Raw genomic sequence first — 20131 nt, forward strand, 5'->3', positions numbered from 1 at the left:
CCGTAATGCGCGAATGAAGTGGTCATTTGAAAGCGATGCCCACTGTATGTGAAGAAGGGGTTCTTTTTTTTTAGGCATAGCCTACTCTCTTGCAATTGAACGTGAATAAGTTTACTACTTAAAAACATTAAAGCTAAACATCATATCACGACATCGCTGCAAATACAGTATGCGATTAAAATCAGCGAACATCAATGTATAGGCTACGTAGATAGATAGATAGATAGATAGATAGATAGATACTTGGACCTGGAGACACTCCCCTTCATGCTGCCACCATATTACCACATTGAAATATCCAATACCCAAAATACTCTTAACCAGCCCAGGCATGGTCAAGGTTGGCTAGGTTGGTCCGTCCCGTTGATGTGGACTGAACCATAGCCATAAAAACCCTGGCCAACCAACCATCAACCTAGGCACAGCCTATCACAAACACAAAACAAATTAGCCAGTTAGCTTAGGCCCCATCACAAACACAAAACAAATTAGCCAGTTAGCTTACGCCCCATGCTGCCACCATATTACCACAACAAACATTCAAATACCCTTAACCAACCTAGGCATGGTCTAAGTTGGCTAGGTTGGTCCGTCCCGTTGATGCGGACTGAACCATAAACCATAAAAAACCTTAGCCAAGTACCATCAACCTAGGCACAGTCCATCACAAACACAAAACAAATGATTAAGTTAGCTTACCTTAGCTTGCGCCCCAGGAAGGGTAACTTCTCCTTACCCACAACCATTCGTTTGCCCGTTCTGCTGCTAAAGACATGTTACTAACCACCTGCCTTAGACTTCGACCACAAATGCCCAATTCAGACAGCAAGCCAATAGCAGATCTGGCCACAAACCCACGTGCACCGATTTCAGTAGGCCTTAATCGTGCACTCCAACCTCGCTTGGCTGCCTCCTCTGCTATTTCAGTGTATTTAGCTCTCTTCAGCTCATTGGCCACTTCCACTCTGTCTTCCCAAGGAACAGTGAGTTCAATGAAGTAAACTATCTTTTCTGAATCCGACCATAGAATTACGTCGGGTCGTAGTTTAGTACTCACTATATGTGGAGGTACCGCCATCTGCTGGCCAAGATCAACCTTCATTTCCCAGCCCGCCCCATTTTTCAACTGGCCGGTTTTACACCTGGCCTTCGCGGAACAAGGTTTATCCCCCTGACGTACAAAGTTAATTTGCCTTACCCCTTTACTAGCTACTAATGAATTGACTTCTCTCCTTTTATCCTCTATTGCCGCTGCCACACATTTCAATACGTGGTTAAGACGCCACGTATACCGCCCCTGGGTGAGACTTACCTTGCACCCTGATAGGATATGGTGGAGACTGCCCACACACAAGCAAAGTATGCGTTTATCATCCTCACCAAACCATTGACTTAAATTCTTGGGAGATGGGCGCACATCATATGTAGCACCTAACATAAATCTGATCTTACCAGCTTCCATGCCCCATAGATCTTTCCATTTAATCAGTCTTTTTTCCACCGCTTCCCAGTTCACCCACTGCTCTTGTTTTGTCTGCGACACTGCCTTAGCACATCTTACAGCCTCCTCCTGTCTATGCATTTCCTCCACTACCATTTTCCTCTTTTCTCCTGCAGAAGCCTTACTCCACAAGGGTTTACTTACGCCCACCCCTAGACCCCCCCCCCCCCCCGCCCGTGCTGCACATGGCCCATTATATCCCTATGCTTCAATGCTGATTGAGCTTGCTTAACTGCCTGCTCTGGGTTCAACTTCCTCCCTGCATTAACTGTGGGTGCAACTTTCCTCACCACTGGGTCCTTGGACTGAGTAAGAGTCATTTCCAATCTAGCCTTAGCACACTTAAATTCCTCTGTCAGACTAGATATTGGCAACTCTACAATGCCCTTCCCTCACAAGGCTACACTGCCTTATGAAGTTCCTCTACCTTTGACAGAGGAACTTCATAAACTGTCAATGGCCTCATTAGCCGAGGCAATAAACCAAACTGCAAACACCACAGCCCTGACTTGTCAATTTTTGCAATACCTTGCCTAGTGACCTGTCTCAAGTCTTCAACCTGTGATTTATCACCAAGGCTTGCATCATACCACCTTACCAGACTCTTCACTGGTTTCTCCAGAACTGTGGGAATCACCTCTTAATTTATAGCAAACTTCTTATCTATTACCTTCCCTTTAACAATTGAGAGACTCCTAGACTTACTTGGCTTCACCTTCATTCTGGCCCATTGCAGATTACTATTTAACTTATCCAGCAACTTGTTGGTGCATGGAACGGTTGACGTCAAGGTTGTCATGTCGTCCATGAAAGCCCTAATCGGGGGGGAGGCGTGGCCCTCCCTGCAACCTCTCCCCACCCACTACCCATTTTGAGGCCCTAATGATGACCTCCATTGCCATTGTAAAAGCAAGTGGGGAGATGGTACATCCCGCCATGATTCCCATCTCGAGTTGTTGCCACCCTGTGGTGTAATCAGCTGTAGTAAAACATAATTGAATATCCAGAAAGTATGCTTTTACTAGGCCTTTAATGCTACATGGGATTCTGAAATGATCAAAGGGCTCCCACAACAGACTATGCGGCACAGACCCAAAAGCATTAGCCAAATCCAAGAACACAACGTGCAGGTCTCTCTTCTCACGCTTTGCTAATTGAATTTGGTGCCAAATCATGCTGGTATGCTCTAAGCACCCGGAGAAGCCAGGAATTCCAGCTTTTTGCACCGTGGTATCAATTAGTTTATTCCTTTCAAGGTAATTTGTCAGTCTCCGTGCCACCACACTGAAGAAAACCTTCCCTTCAACATTCAGTAGACTAATTGGCCTAAATTGATTAACTCATTGAGTGCCAAAAACGTAATATTACGTTTTTCCTTCCCATGAGTTAAGTGCCAAAAACGTAAAATTACGTTTTTAGCTTTTTTTTTTTTTTTAAATTACGAAACTAGACACTCTAACACACCTTATATGTGATTTTGGGAACTCTGTGATGAATGGAAATAAAATATATGACGATCGAAAAATCATGAAAACGCACAATCTGGACATTTTATCATAACTCGGTTGCCGCTTTGGGTCGAATCAGTGATGCGTGCACGTCAGGTCAAAACCAGGCCATTTTCGTGGGTCTATCACTAGGTGGCAGTCTCGCCAGGTCTTGCTGATCACTTCCTGGAAAGTTTACACAAGTAAGTAACAGGCAACACTTCATATTTCATGAAAGACGTTATATCTCCATTTCTAGAAAAAAACAGCGATTTTGATGAAAACTAGCCACTGTTTAGCTTGGGATTTCTCAGGAACAGAGGCGTGTAGAAATACATGGTTTGCAACCACCGAGAGCTTAAAGTCTCACCTTTTAATCGAGCCATTGTATGTGTTCATAGCTATAACACAGAATATGCTGTGGCTGTACAAATATCATCAACAATGGTCTAGATTGCTGGCACTGTAGGACACAGCTCCCGAAAACAGCTTGGCATTCAATGAGTTAATCTCCACTGCATCCTTTTCTTTGGTAATAAATATTCCCCCAGCCCTCCGCCAAGCCTTGGGAATACTCTGCTTTTTCCAAACTATCTTCAATAATTGCCATAGAAATCTTACTAATACTTCCTAAAATTTTCAGCTCTTCTTAGCACTGCCAACCGCTCCCTCACATCTGCCTGTAGACAATCAATACCTTCCTTCTCATCATCTGTAGCTTTTCTCCACTGCTTTTTAAGCTGCCTCCTCTCCTTGATAAGTTTATCTATCTCCTGCTGGCGCCTAGATTTGACTACCTCATGTTGCCGTTTTGTCCTTATCTCAATAGTCCCAAATCTTTCCTTACCATAGCTATAAATAATGTCTCCCATTTTCGCTAATTTGCTTTCAGCCGTCCCCTTGAGCTGACCCAGGATGCTGACCAAATCACTATTAACATCTTCCCACATTCTACATTCTGCTGCGCCTGGCCATCTAACCACAGGCCTATGACCATTAATCTTCTCCCTCCTTGGCTGACTGGCCTCTCTTTCTGCCTCAGTGCTAGAACTTTCCTCAACAACAGGAGTGCTGATGTCCTGCGAACTGTGGGTTTCTTCCTGTCGCTCAACTTCAACCGACTGACTTGATGCACTTCTTAAGAAATAGCTAATTTAATAACTAAATTCAGAATGTATCACGCGTTAGTGGTGTGCTTCCTGAACAACGGTCCGTGTGGAACAATCAGATCCCTGCGAGTATAGTGCGCGTCATAGGAATTTAACGAGGCTTCGAGTTTTTGCCTCGTAATTTTTGTAATTGAGTTATACGAGTAACTCGATGAATCGTTTCGTTTGCCCTACAGCTATGGATAATATACAGTTAAATTTGATGTTCAAATTTGTCTTATCAATCAAAAAAGCAATTTCATGCTTTCAACCATTGGTTTGGGCATTTTAAGGGCCGGTTTAGGCACCATTTTGGCACCGGCATAATTTTAAAAGTATCGATTTAGTATCAGATATTGGGTGTCAGATAAAACCCAAACGATACTCAACCCTACATGTAACTGAGCTATGCTACAATGTTGCTATGCTCTGAAAGTTTGTCAGATCGCTATTTTATAGCTATGATGCAACGTGACCGTTCATTTAATCTTCACAATTCCACCTTTGCCGGACTTAACAGTAACTAAGGGAGATATAGTGAAAGGTCAATTCCCTTTCTATTCTAAAAATTTTCTTTCTATGGATTCATTAGTTTGCCTGTCCTAAGGTAGAGTAGAAAATGTAGCAAATTTGTGTAAGTTTTTGATATTTTCTAGACTTTAGAACAGTTGTATGTGTGTTTATTCAAATGTGGATGCTATTACACATTTTTATTCTAGAGGACAAGTGTGTTTTTGAGCTGAGTGCCGTACTTATCCATCGAGGCATCAGTGCATATTCAGGTCACTACATTGCTCATGTACAAGATGCTCTCTCCAACGACTGGTACAAGTTCAATGATGAGGAGATTGAGAAAATGGAGGGCAAGAAACTGCAGCTGGGACTTGAAGAGGACATTGGTAATGCATGTTATTTTGAATATTTGACCAGTGTGAAGAGGTCCTACTTATTGCCAAATTATTGAGACATTTTGTTCAATGCATTGTTTGCTCATTCAATTAAACTGACTCCACTCAATTTTTTTATTACAGCGGAAACTGTCAAAATATCCCAGACCCGGAAACCCAAATGTGGCAGAGGAGACCACTGCTCTCGAAATGCCTACATGCTAGTATACAAACGGCAAGCAGAACAAGAGGACAGGAATGAGACCATTGTAGAGGTGCCAGGTAATTTACATGATGGGTGATTATTGTTAGGCATACGTTCATCGCATATTCACTTGCCCAGGGGTAGTAGACATAGGGCTCTGAAGAGCTACAAAGTCACCCGAGAGACTCCTTTATTTATTAGCCTACTTTAAGGTAGGCTATAGTAGGCTTTGTGGTTATAGTAATAGTTTACTAATGTTGATTTACATTTGGCTGTTTTCCTGTTCATTTGTTGAATGAAATGACAAAACAAGAAAGAAAATCTCAGATATGTTCAACATCCAGTATTTACTGAAAGGTGCTTAATCTGAAGTGGTTACCAATCAGTGATGTTATAATATGCAAATTAGATGAGTAAATGTACCCTTTCATAAGTCAAGTCAAGTGACTTTTATTTATATAGCGCATTTTTGTATCCACAGAGTGCAACCCAAAGCGCTCCACATATTGACACACAGGACAAAATATCCCGGGAGCGGCATAGTCGCCAGCGTACCTGTGACACCAAGATATGACAAACAAATTTACAAAATAACAAATGACACACAAGACAAAAGATGCTGGATGGAGCGGTATAGTCAAAACGGACAACAAACAAATAATAAAAAGTAAAAAAAAGAAAATAAATTTTAAAAGAAAATCATGTCAATTAGGGATCGACCGATATGTTTTTTTCAGGGCCGATATCGATATCAATTATTACCAAAACAGGAGGCCGATAACCGATATGTAAAACCGGTATTTCAGTTGTCAAAAAAAGGGGTAGATAGTTAAGGCGCTATGCTGCAAAAATTTCTTTCAAAAGCATTTAGTTATGGAAACTTTTCTTTCTTCTTTTACACAATTGTCTATCAACTTGCATCACAAGTGTAAATCCTGTGTATCATGTTAATCCAAGAGCTGAGTGATAGCAATTGTTTTCATAGACTAGGCCTACACAATGGGCTATGCTTGTTAAGGGACCTGTCACAAAGAGGATGCTTTGCCATCGCGTGTGTGAGTGCACGAGAGAGGGAGAGGAAGAAGTGCATGTGTGATGGCAAGTGTTACAGTTGAATAGTTTAACAAAACAGTTTTAAAATAGTTCTTAGGCTATTTTTCCATTTTTGGTGCTGGATGACCTCCTTACACAAAAAACCTTGTTTCTTGACTATATTACATACCATCAATGGGATATACATACCATTATAATCAGAAGGATCAGTTCTATCAAATGGTGTAAAATACCTATGGTAATGTTGATATAGTAATGAACAGTCTTTGAAAATCCTCTCCAGATGTATACCGAAAGTCGTTAAAATTTAATTTCATTCACATAAAAAATAATTTTCATCATATTTCTATACAAGATAGAGAAAAATATAGAGTGTATGACATGTTCAGCAAGTTGTGGGCTATTTAACAAAAAAAGACTGAATTGGAATATCATTAACCTTTCAAACGTTATGATAAATTTAGTGATCAGTGTAAAAAAATGCAGGAAACGGGATTTAGAATGTTGAAAGAATTCACATTCTCTTTCTCACCAAAAACATAAAAGTATGCATAAAAACTAATAATGAAGTCAGACACAATGGTTTAGATTTATTTGGTCCATAAGAATAAACCATTTATTTGTATATAAGCAAATGCTACAGTCAATAATAATGATATATAAAAAAAAAACATGTACCTTACCAGTAATACAGGAAGTAAGTATACTGTATAGTTATTGAAGATCATTTCGAATAGAGACATAAAATACATTTGGTTCAACAGATACAACTTCCTTATATAAATCAGTATAATATGAAAATTATATACATCTATAAAATGTATTATTACTTATGAAAAGCTAGGAATACAATCAACTTCAAGATCACTCAAAAATCAATGTGTTCTAAACATTTGAAAGTGGATTACATAGAACAAGCCTGTTGAGAATAAACACATTTATACACAAACTCACACACACACACACACACACACACACACACACACACACACACACACACACACACACAAAGAGGAGGATGGGGAAAGGTGGGGTGGGGATCCTAAAGGTTGAACACAGAAGACCTATGACTCATAACGAAACGCATCCCCTCCTGTAGAATGCCAAATCTGACAGCAATTTTGTTTACCAAAAAAACCAAGTCACATACCGCTAAACTCCGGGCCATACAAGCTACTAGTGTTATTATGTATTATTTTTTATAACAAAGCCAACCATTTTTCTTTGGCTCCTGCTGTACAGGAATATGTACTTGATGAAAAGACGACAGATTAGAAGTTGGAGCAGCTGAAGGCGAGGCTGAAATTTTGACGGAAATGCCTGCCAGCTGTTGTGAAGTCTTTCTGGCTGTACAAGGATACAAGGAAGTTTATTGTCACATGCATATAGTTACTGGAAGTAAGAAATGCAGTGAAATTATGTCTGGTGTCAGCCTACCTGTAGCTACCAAACCTAGGTTCAACACCAGATTCTGCATTGCCAAACTTGAAATAATAAGAAACTACTGACAACGGCAATGTCAATGGAGAAAGTGTACACAATATGTATTTATCATTTGGTAAACGATCCCTGATCCCTTCAGAGACTTGGTTCCCCAGTAGCAATGGATATTAGAGAGGGAAGTGAAGCCCCATGTCAATGATCAATCCTAGAAAACTGTGAAAGTCTTCTGGAGTCTCTTCGTCCCATGCCCCTGCACTGTGTGTTTGCATATGACGGCCTACTAAGCACAACCTCCCACCCGTTCCGGTTGATAAAACCACATATGCCTGGGACAACAACATATAAAGAACAACATAACAAGTCTATTTCACAGTGTTTTAGTGGCAGTGTACACCACCCTATGCACGCCACCTAAATCTATACCTTCTTCCTCCATCCTCACATGGTCTTCAACATTGTGAGCGCCAGCTCATCAGCAGTCAGCTACCTCTTCAGGCCTGCAACGAGCTCTGTGTAGGTCTTTTTATCCTCCATCTGAAACAACAGTAAAATCATACAAATGTAATACCTTTATTAATTTACAAAATAAAATCAAAACTACAGATGTATGTGTGTGTGCAAATACATACACCAGAAGAGGTAGCCTTGAAACTATTGAAGCATTCTGAGTAACTCAAAAATATTCAGAAGTATGAAAAGTCATTTTATTACACATGGTTCTAATAGCTGCCCTAAATCTGATTGCCTGGCTGGCATCAAGATAAAGACAGATTACATTTCACCTAGTAACTAACTACTGAAAATGGAATAATGACATTTCTGACATAATATGTGATTTCACATCATGTTTTCTATAACTACATATTGAGAGGACTAGAAAAGCTATCAAGTCATGTCATTTTAGAAAATGTTGAGACAAGCACGTCTGATGTTTGTCATTTAGAAGTTAGCAAGCTAAATCAGTTCACTACAAACTGCCTAGCGAGGTAACAACTTGAGGACAGGCAATAAGTTAATTAGCACTACATTTCTGACAGAATATGTAATTTCACATATTGTTTTCTACAACTACATATTGAGAGGAGAACAAATATCGCTCAACTTATTTCATGTAGAACCGACGCAAACAAACGCAGCGCCCATTGATTTATCCAGCTTTGATGTGCTAACGTTATACTGACTTGCCAATAATGCTTACCTAACAAGCAAATTGGTACTAGAAAACAAACTTACTTACAGGTTATATACTAACAGGTTTTTAAATGAAATTGTCAAATGAAAATAACTGACATCAAAAGCAAACCAGAGTACTGCAAGCAGTTCAGAGTAATGCAGCTAGCTAAAGTTAAATGACGATGCACTTAGCCCCCGCTATGCCATAATGTTGACGTTGATGAGAAAGCATATTTCTGTCAAATAACATGATTTTAGGACTACAAATTAAGATTAACCATAACTACGACCAATGTAAAAACATATATTACCTCAGTTTATCCAGCTGTGTGGTTTCCAGTCGAGGTAAACTCCAACGAAGTGCAGGTGGCATCTGGCTGTCCATATCAATATATACGACTGAAGTGAAAAGTTTTTTTTCACGACTGATCTTCAAGTATCCAAAACATTTCGCGCCATAAATCCCTTAACCAATCATATCAAATTGAAGCTGATGTTGTCAGCATTGCGGGGAAGATTTCAGAAATAAAATCAGTCATTGGACAGCTGAGATATTAAATGATTGGTCATCATTAAAATTTTAACGAAATTAGAACGGTCGGGCTTGTAAGGGTTAAGCATGCAATTTGTGTCCATATGTTGGCTATAAGCTACACTTTTGTGAGCCTAAAAGGCACGTTAATAGCCAGCCCAGGATGAGAAATTACGGCTGGCCCTGGGTGCCTGTAGCCTAGTCTTTTCTGACGGGCCTTTTCAAAAAGGAGCAACTAGCGAAAGTCAAAAAATCTATCACATAACTTGGGACTTGTCTACTATATAAGGGATAACGTCCGCCGAGGTGTCCCGTTATTCACAATTAATGGATGAGGTGGAGGCAAAGGACTCCCGACGTCACAAGCTGTGTCACAAGCTGTGTTTAGCTGTGTCACAAAACAATAAGCTTTGTCAGACTACTTTTAAAATGATATTCAGGGCTATATACATTTTAAACATTTGGGGCTGAAGACCCGACAAGGCCTTGCGTTAATTCTTCAAGTGGGAAGTGTCAGGAATTTTCATACGAGAGACACTCTCATTGGTGGTTAGGATATGGAGTAGGAGATTGCCAGCAACATAGCCCATCACATTATGAGTGATGCTGAATTTAACATCAACTGCAATGTTTGATTTTAAATTAATGTAAATTTAGCCTCAGGGTGTCCGCGCGGTAGTAAAAGGTAGTAAATAGAATCTACCAAAATTAAGGCCCTTGAAAGGTAGTAAAAGGTAATAAATGCAATTTGACTTGGTAGTAAATTTTTCATCACCACCTTAATATATAATGAGTTTACATTTTTTGCTTAATATTTGTGTCTACATGTTTTAACTTCATCTTGCCTAATTAAAAAATATATACGTGCCAACAGGACCTGAGTGAGTCGGAGTCGATAGCAATGACGTAGAAGTAAACTGTGTAGAGTTCCGTGGAGAATCGTGGCGATCCGAAGAGTTTTTTAGGGGCCGGGGATGCAGGGATGCTTTTCGGCGGCTCTCGCGTTTTTCACGTCATCTAGGCCCTACCGCAGGCTACCAGAGCAGCGTTTATCATATGGGCCTGCTGGTCCGGTGCTTCTGTCACTCATCTGATAATATTTGTTCATGTATCAAAGGAGCGGTAGATGTAGGCCTAGGCTAGCCTATCACTCTGATAGCAGCTAAGAATAGGCTACACTCACTCCGTTAGGAGGCAACTCTCTCAGTTTGCACTAGGCTACTTCAGCTGGAAGTTTTAACAACTGTGGACTTGACTAGTGTAAGCTTTCGTTCAGCTGACGGTAGCGCTGCCATCTGACTGTGATCATCCAGAACCGTGCAATAAAATTCCACCTAGCCCGTCAGTAACAAAGTTCGAACTAGTCACTGACTTAGTAACCGACAACTTTTTTTTAACGTAACCTAGACCTAGTATCTAATGTTACGGAATTGCAAGAAAATGAGTGAAACCAATTCCTTACTTTTAACCACGCAAGTGGTTAGCGGTGTCATTTATTAAAACGGTAGAAAACTGAATCAAAGACGGCACTGTCCATCAACAAAAAAAGCATGCAGTTTAAAAGTCCCGTCATTTAAAGTCCCAGACATTTAAAGGGACAGCGATCACTCAAGACAGACCTACACCACAACTGAGTGATGAACGTGAAATTCTTTGAATAGCCTAAAAAAACACTGCATTTAGATGACAACTGTGTGAAGAACCACGCTAATCTAGTTAACCCTTTCGTGCCCGTGCCGAACATTCCATTTTTGGTGCTGGATGACCTCCTCACACAAAAAACCTTATTTCTTGATTATAATACATACCATCAATGATATTCATACCATTGTAATCAGAAGGATCAGTTCTATGAAATGATGTAAAATACATATGGTAATGTTGATATAGTAATGAACAGTATTTGAAAATCCTCTCCAAATGTATATCCGGAATTTGTCAATTTTATTTAATTCACATAAAAATGAATTTTCATTATATTTCTCTACAAGATAGAGAAAAATATAGAGTGTATGAAATGAAAGCACGTTGTGGGCTATTTAACAAAAAAGACTGTATTGGAATATCATTAAGCTTACAAAAGTTATGATAATTTTAGTTATCAGTGTAAAAAAATGCAGGAAACGGGATTTAGAATGTTGACAGAATTCACATTCACTTTCTCACCAACAACATAAAAGTATGCATAAAAACTAATAATCAAGTCAGAAACAATGGTTTAGATGTATTTGGTCGAAAAGAATAAACCATTTATTTGTATATAAGCAAATGCAACAGTCAATAAGAATGACATTTAAAAAAAAAAAAACCATACTGTACCTTACTAGTAATACAGGAAGTAAGTATACTGTATTCATTGAAGACCATTTCGGAAAAGAGACATAAAATACATTTGATTCAACAAATACAACTTCCTTATATAAATCAGTATAATATGAAAATGATATACATATATAAAATGTATTATTATTCATGAAAAACTAGGAATACAATCAACATCACTCAAAACTCAATGTGTTCTAAACATTGGAAGTGGATTACATACTTAGAACAAGCCTGTGGAGAATAAACACATACACATATATACACACAAACTCATACCCACACACACACACACACACACTTACAGAGGAGGATAGGGAAAGGTGGGGTGAGGAACCTGAAGGTTGAACACAGAAGAGCCATGACTCATTACTAAACGCATCCCCTTTTGCAGAATGCCAAATCTGACAGCAATTTGTGTATCAATAAAACAAATTCGCCTACCATCCAGGGCCATACAAGCTACTTCAGTTTTATTATGTACGTTTTTTATAACAAGCTCCTGCTGTACAGGAATATGTACTTGATGGAAAGACGACAGAGTAGTAGTTGGAGCAGCTGAAGGTGAGGCTGAAATTTCAACGGAAATGCCTACCAGCTGTTGTGATAGATTTCCTCCAAATTCTTTCTGGTTGTAGCTACCAAACCTAGGTTCAACACCAGATTCTGCATTGCATTGTCAAACTTGAAATCACAAGAAGCTACTGACAACGGCAATGTCAATGGAGAAAAAGTGCTTTCTGGTATTCTGTGTTTTTTGGAGTACACAATATGTATTCATCATTTGGTCAATGTCCCCTGATCTCTGCCAAGACTTGGTTCCCCAGTAGCAATGGATATTAGGGAGATAAGTGAACCCCATGTAAATGATCAATCCCAGAAACCTGTGAAACTCTTCTGGGGTCTTTGTCCCATGCCCCTGCACTGTTTGCATACGATGGCCTACTAAGCACAAGCTCCCATTCCTTCCAGTTGGTAAAACCACATATGCCTGGGACAACAATGTGAGTAAAAAAGAACATAACAAGTCTATTTCACACAGTTTTTAGTCTGCACTATCTGCATCCTATGCACGGCACATAAATCTATACCTTCTTCCTCCATCCCCTCATGGTCTTCAGCATTGTGAGCGCAAGCTCATGAGCAGTCAGCTACCTCTTCAGGCTTGCGAGAAGGTCTGTGTAGGTCTTGTCATCCTCCATCTGAAACAAGAGCGAAATCATACAAATACCTTTATTAATGTAAAAAATAAAATCACAAAACTACAGATTTGTACATGTATGCACACAAAAGAAGAGGTAGCCTAAACTATTGAAGCATCCTCAGAATATACTCGAAATATTTCTAAGTAGGCCTATGAAAAGTCATTGTATTACACATGGGTTTAGCTACCCTAAATCTGATTGCCTGGCTGGCATCAAGATAAAGACAGATTACATTTAACCTAGTAACAAACTGCTGAAATGTAATAATGACATTTCTGACAGAATATGTGATTTCACATCATGTTTTCTATAACTAAATATTGAGGAGTTGTGCTTCATCTATTTCAAGTCATGCCATCTTAGAAAATGTTGAGACAAGCACGTCTGATGTTTGTCATTTAGAAGTTAGTAAGCTAAAATAGTTCACTACAGACTGCACTACAGATAACAACCGGAGGAAAGGCAATAAGTTAATTACATTTCTGACAGAATATGTGATTTCACATCTTATTTTCTACAACTAACTTTACATATTGAGAGGAGTAAAAATATCGCTCAACTTATTTCATGTAAGAGAACGCAACTTAGAAACGCGGCGCCCATTGATTTATTCAGCTTTGGTTTGCTATAATACTGTCTTGCCAATATAATGCTTACCTAACAAGCAAATTGGTACTAGAAAACAAACTTACCTACAGATTATATACTAACAGGTTTTTAAATTAAACTGTTAAATGAAAATAACTGACATCAAAAGCAAACGATAATATTGCAAGCAGTTCACGATTATTAGCTAAAGTTACGTGACGTGATGTGACCAGCTGTGTGGTTTCCAGTGGAGGTAAACTCCAACTTAAGTGCAGGTGGCATCCGGCTGTCCACGTCAAATGCACCGACTCAAGTGAAAATATTTTTTCAAGACATTTCTTCAAGTATCCAAAACATTTCGCACCATAAACCCCTTAACCAATCATATCAAATTGAAGCTTATGTTGTCAGCATTTCGGTGGGGAAAGATTTCAGAAATAATATCAGTCATTGGACAGCTGAGATATTAGACGATTGGCCATCATTACTTTTGTAACGAAATTAGAACGGTCAGGCTCGTAAGGGTAAATGGCGAATTAAGTTTATGGCATTCACATTTAAATCATTCAATGGCCTATGAAAACTTGATCAGTTAAATTGTTCTCATAAAAGGAACAGCAGGCCTACAAAATATTCCAAATAGGCTAGTTTTATTGCAGTGACAGAAAACTGCAACATATGAGTTTAAAACCATGTTAAATTTGAAAGCATCTAGCTAGTGACCAGAGGTTTTAGGGGGGGAAAGAAACTCTGTAACCTACTTGATTCCACAGTCAATGTTCAGTATTTGGCCTATAATTTAGCCTATAATATTGGCATTTGAATCCATGAAAACTAACCAAAATCTATCATTTCCTATCGACAACAGACCCCAGTAACGCATCGAATCGCATTGCTACACATTTTGAAGTATTGAAAAGAATCAAATCATTGGCTTAAATAATCTATATTGTATAAAATTGTGATTAAACTTGATTTACACTCCTAAATGGCATCCTTACCTACCTACCTAACTGTTGTTTTGGGAAGTGTTTATCATGCAAGCATCGTGCATCCATGCTGAGTAATGCAATGAAATCATAGTTTTCAATTTTGCATTAGTAAAGCAGTCCACTGATGTGCATGTTTTCACGGACTGCTTTAGTGTCAAATGTGCAACAACAAGACCATACCAATAATAATGGCTTTATATATCCATATAAATAGATTTCTGGGCCTATCATTAAACTGGAGTTGTTGTTGTTGGGTTTTTTTTTTGGGGGGGGGGGGGGGGTAGTCGGTGGTGTTTCTTCATTTTTCACCACACATGTTTGGTGTTTTAGCGTCATTTTTGCCAAGGTTATCATTCACCTTATTAGGGCTAAGGGCTGGTTAGGATAACTCAAGGGCTAGGGTTAAGGTAAGGACAACTGAAACTGAACTCGACACTACAAAAAAACATTGTCATTGACAATGACCATACTTAATGTTCACAATTTAGAAAATATTAGTGTACCTAATATTTATGATTTATACCTTATAGCAAGTAGTAAGTGGTGCTTTGCATCCCCCCCCCCCCCCCCCAAAAAAAAAAAGGGCTGCTGCTTGATGTCGTGTTGGTAGTAAAAAATATTGTGGAGGTAGTAAAAAAGGTAGTAAAAAGTAGTAAATTCAACTCTATGATTCCTGCATATACCCTGAGCCTGGATTGTAAGCTGGCACACGATACGGTGCTCGATATGTTATCGGCGTCTATGAGCCAGAGCATAGGGGAGAATGAAACCAGGACAAATGAAACACTTTTTAATTAAACGTAATTTACAACGACATCGTAAAACACTGAAAGATAATATTTTGTCACTAGCAACATACATCTGTCCTTTGTCAAATATAGTTGCATGTATAGCTCTGAACAAAACCGTTCAAGAGTTATTTAAGGAGAAGTCGAACGTGTGTTTTGTTTCATTCGTCCCTCCATGGGGGACGAATGAAACATCCTACAGCTTAAATTATGTAAACTTCCCACAACTTCAATATTTGACAACATATCATGAATGGTACTTCAAGTATGTGTTATTTTAGACAGATTGCTGGTGGGCTATATGTCTTGGTTCATGTCTGTTAACAATTCATTGCCGTCATGGTGAAGCGCGTAGCCTATCTCGCTGTTGCATCCATTACAAACAAACATGCAATGTGAACGTCTGGGATTGAGGAGAGCGCTAAATGCTCTACTGCAGGGGTTCTCAAAGTTTTGATTGGTGAGGGCCAATTCAGGAACCCAACATTGAACTGAGGGCTGCCAAAGGGGCGGGGGGAGAAAAAAAAAAAAAAACCTGGGAAAAAAATTGTAAACATTTTAATGACCAGGTTGCATCTCTACAGTTTATATTTATTGCATTAAACACATTTAATTCATAACTGAGGCTAAACCTGGCAAAACTTCTTAAGAAAAATGGCAATGCACACACAATCCCTGGGGTTCTCTACCCTCAACAGACACATTTGGGATATAAGAGTTCTGGTTGCAGCCCATTTCAAGTACAAACTTATTTAGAACAAACAGTCTCAGTGTGCCTTGCTTCTTATCAGCATAGGCCTTATTCAGGGCCAATTCCAGCTACCAAAGCACCACAGGAAAACCTGACGGCCACGAAACACCACTAAACGGAGATTCATTATTTTCAAAGCACACAGTACAGTTGTACAGTTTTACAGATGTTATCAGATGTTATCGCGGGCCGCCAGAAATGTTTTTGCGGGCCGCCATTGGCCCCCGGACTGCACTTTGAGAACCTATGCTCTACTGAATAAGCATGAAGTCAAACCTTTAAATGAAAAACACTCTTTAATAATCCAAAAAATAAATCGCTAATGAAGTAAACTTGTGACCATCAAAAATCGTTTATCGCCTGTAACTCTGTGATAACTGGACGTAACAGCATTTGGCTGAGCAACGGAGGTTAATATGCTCTATATTTTGTCCAAATGATGTCTGTCTATCATCGTTGCACTCGGAGAAAACCAGAATGTTTCATTCGTCCTGCGTTTCTTCTACGGCTGCAAACGGGATTCACTCGCAGTTAACCAAATATTTCTTTATTAGGGCAGGGCAGGCATATTTCTGGCTATTAAATTATTTCTAAACTGCTCTGCTAAAGTCTGTAGTGAAGTCTGTGTAGGGCTCCATTTCTTTTTACGAGACACCCTTCTCACAAGAGACATCTGCCGGTTGTTTGGGTTGTTGCAGCGTCACTGGAAAAATACAAATTAAAGTCGCGTGATCCCGTGTGATGTTACGCACGGACCGCGAGGGAAACTGGCCAATTTGAAGTAATGCCCACTGTACATGCATATTAGTGTTTGTGATTTCAATAAAATAATGTTATCCCGTGACCTTAACATTATCTGGTGTTGGTTGTGTTTTTATCCTAAGGATTTCTTCAGAAACTTGTCGAAAAGGACAATCGGAAGTTTGAGGAATGGTGCAATGAGATGGCTGAGATGAGAAAACAGAGTGTAGACAAGGGCAAAGCCAAACACGAGGAGGTGAAGGAGCTCTACAAGTTGTTGCCTGCAGAAGACGGTCGGTAAAAACATTTAATTTTCATAACACAACCTCACAGCATTCATGTCTAGGAACTGCACTATGGAGTGACGACAATACTGTTTATTATCAGAGAAGCTGACATGCTAAGTACAGAAGTTAATTCTGCAGTAGCAGCACTAAAATGTGACATGTTATTAGTTTCTCACAGAGTTTTTCTGTAATTTGTAGATTTTGTGAATTGTTAAACTGAACAAATACTGATGTCCGTGAAAACAACAATGTTGCCACTTTAAATAATTGTGAAACACAACATAATCTGTAACAATAATTTATACAGTAGCATTATATCCTAGGGCAGTATGATATTGGAAAAAGTTAATATACTCGTAGTTTTTTTCTGCGCCATATATTGCAATATGAAAAAAAACCCTGAATTTTCACCAGAATCCTTGAATAGCTCTATTTGGAAAGATGTAGGCCTAGTCAGTAACCGGGTTCCCAAGGGTCATGGAATTTCCGTTTATTTTAAGGTACAAAATGCAAGATTATTACCTTCATATGACCTTCTAAGCCAATTTGATGGTAAACAAACTTGTAATAGGGGAATTGTTCACTTAGCATCGCTGTAGAGCATAGAGAGAACAAGCAATGCAACTTTAAGAATTGCCAACCCGTATACATCCCATGAGAATCGTGAAACTTTACCTTGTCAGTAGTTATAGCACTTTGGAGATAGTTTTTGCCTGTTGTTAGTCCTTCGCCTCCACAACGAAAGCATTTTGATTGTTTACGGGGAGAACAAGTTATGAAAATAGGCTATTTACAATGGCAAAGTAAAATATAAATATATCGCGACTCTAGGGTGAGCTCTAGAATTGCCAAAAAACCCTGAAACTGCAAAGGATGCCTGTAAGTCTATTCCAAACATGGAAAGTCAGGGAAATTTAGAATTTTTGGTTCAAGTCAGGGAATATCAGGGAATTTTGTTTTCCAGGCGCCGCCATTTTTTTAAAATCTCCCGTGTCACGGGAAGTTGATTGATGATAGAGCGAAATTACAGCTGATACATGATACGTGATAGGGACCATCCTGTCTTCTCTTGTCTTCGTCTTATCCTCTGTTATGTCAGCTGAAGCTGCCGTCCGTAGGCTATATGCACCGGTCACTCATTCACGTGTACACCACGTCTTCCGTTAACTATTACTAATTACTGTTACTAATGCGAGTTTTCACGTATCAGCTGTAGTTTCGCTCTTTCTCGCTAATCAACTTCCCGTGACTCGTCTTTGAAAAAGCACTGGTAGTTTATTTACAAGTTCTCAATGTCTCGTTTTAAATGTTAGTAGTATCGGCTAACTAGCGCCGGATTTCGGAATTAAGGGGACAAGCTGAAATGGGCTATGAGACAAAAGTTCACACTCGGTATCATGTTTCAACACAGGTCAATATCACACCGAACTTATCCTTTAAGTGTGACTCGAGTCCGAGTCTCAGACTCAAGTCCCCATCTCTGCCTTTGACGGCCCACAGCCATATAATTTTGAGCCTCCAATGCGTGGTATGGGTGAGAGGCCAAATATAAATATAAATAATTCCCATCAAAGGAACATAAATATTTGGTGTGAGGAGAACCAGTGGAGAGTTGGTCAGGTGTCTTGGTAATTAGCCTAACTTGGCCAATGATAACGACAGTGTTAAAAAAACATTTTTACTCTTTTCAAAATCTCACTCAGCAACTGTTAATAAAGCCAGCTTAAAAATTTCAGACACTTTAAAATAGCAAACAGGAAGAACAATTTGGAGGCATTACTTGCATGGTATCCTTCTAGCCAATGTCGTAAAATGCCTTCAGAAATTCCTAAAAACGTTGCAGATGATACTGACAGTACTATGTATATCATCCCTCATTGCATTCAACTGGCATTCCTTAGGCGTCATTTCCACCAGGATGGCCGTAAATCTGTCTGAAATATGTGATATGACCTCTAGTGTTTAACGTAAATAACTCTTTCCATCAAGCTTTGTGTGTGTTTGTGAAAATGCTGGCAGCTGGTCTGTGAACTCTGGTGTGCTAGAATAGCCTACATATGGAATAGCCTACAGTGGGCAGTGCTTCGACTTGGCCAGCTTCACTCGCGGTCCGCGCGTGGGATCACACGGTATCACGCGACTTTAATTTGTATTTTTCCAGTGAGACGCTGCAACAACCCAAACAACCGGTAGATGGCTCAAGTGAGCAGGGTGTCTCGTAAAAAGAAATGGAGCCTGGAAAACCCTACACAGACTTCACTACAGACTTTAGCAGACTGGTTTAGAAATAATGTAATAGCCAGAAATATGCCTGCCCTGCCCTAATAAAGAAATATTTGGTTAACTGCGAGTGAATCCCGTTTGCAGCCATAGAGACGCAGGACAAATTAAACATTCTGGTTTTCTCCGAGTGCAACGATGATAGACAGACATCATTTGGACAAAATATAGAGTATTAACCTCCGTTGCTCAGCCAAATGCCTTCCTGTTACGTCCTGTTATCACGGAGTTACAGGCGATAAACGATTTTTGATGGTCACAAGTTTACTTCATTAGGGACTGTTCGTTTTTTATTTATTTAAGGGGCTACCGGAGGAGTTTTGGGAGCATTAGTCCAAAAAGACGTGACCCTCCCTCGCCAGCAATACATTTTTCTATGACCCTCCAAAGTGATTATGAAAAAATCACTGTCAACTTTTTCCGGGTTTATCGCCTACTGTATTTTATCGTTTTCACATATTTGGCCATAAGCCGTTTATCATAGGCTATCACGAAACCAAACTACAAAGGCGAACACTTTAACAGGGGGAATTAATTGGGCATGAATCATGCTGAACGCTATTTCGCTACCTTAGAATAATAAGGTTCTATCTGCGTTTTGAGTAGGCTAGGTAACCGGGACGATTGAAACGGGGACGAATGAAACATTCCGGTTTTCTCCGAGTGCAAAGATGATAGACAGTCATCATTTGGACAAAACATGGAGCATATTAACCTCCGTTGCTCAGCCAAATGCCTTCCTGTTACG

At 39.4% G+C, this 20131-nt stretch overlaps 1 protein-coding gene across 7 annotated transcripts in view; it reads left to right on the forward strand.

Moving 5' to 3' along the window:
• Positions 1-20131, forward strand: part of usp48 (ubiquitin specific peptidase 48) — a 228428-nt gene that overhangs the window by 86768 nt on the left and 121529 nt on the right. For 6 of the 7 annotated variants that reach the window (XR_006031174.1, XM_042088884.1, XM_042088885.1 and 3 more), the window contains exons 10-12: positions 4856-5035; positions 5168-5305; positions 16960-17109. Coding sequence is in view for 6 of the 7 variants with exons in the window: in XM_042088884.1 (XP_041944818.1) it covers positions 4856-5035; positions 5168-5305; positions 16960-17109 (468 nt within the window). In the remaining variant the exon portion in view is untranslated. Of the gene's footprint in view, positions 1-4855; positions 5036-5167; positions 5306-16959; positions 17114-20131 lie in introns of all 7 variants that reach the window. The other variant, XM_042088890.1, reaches the window with a different exon arrangement.

The sequence above is a fragment of the Alosa sapidissima genome, chromosome 4, assembly GCF_018492685.1.
Source record: "Alosa sapidissima isolate fAloSap1 chromosome 4, fAloSap1.pri, whole genome shotgun sequence".
Lineage (NCBI taxonomy): Eukaryota > Metazoa > Chordata > Actinopteri > Clupeiformes > Clupeidae > Alosa > Alosa sapidissima.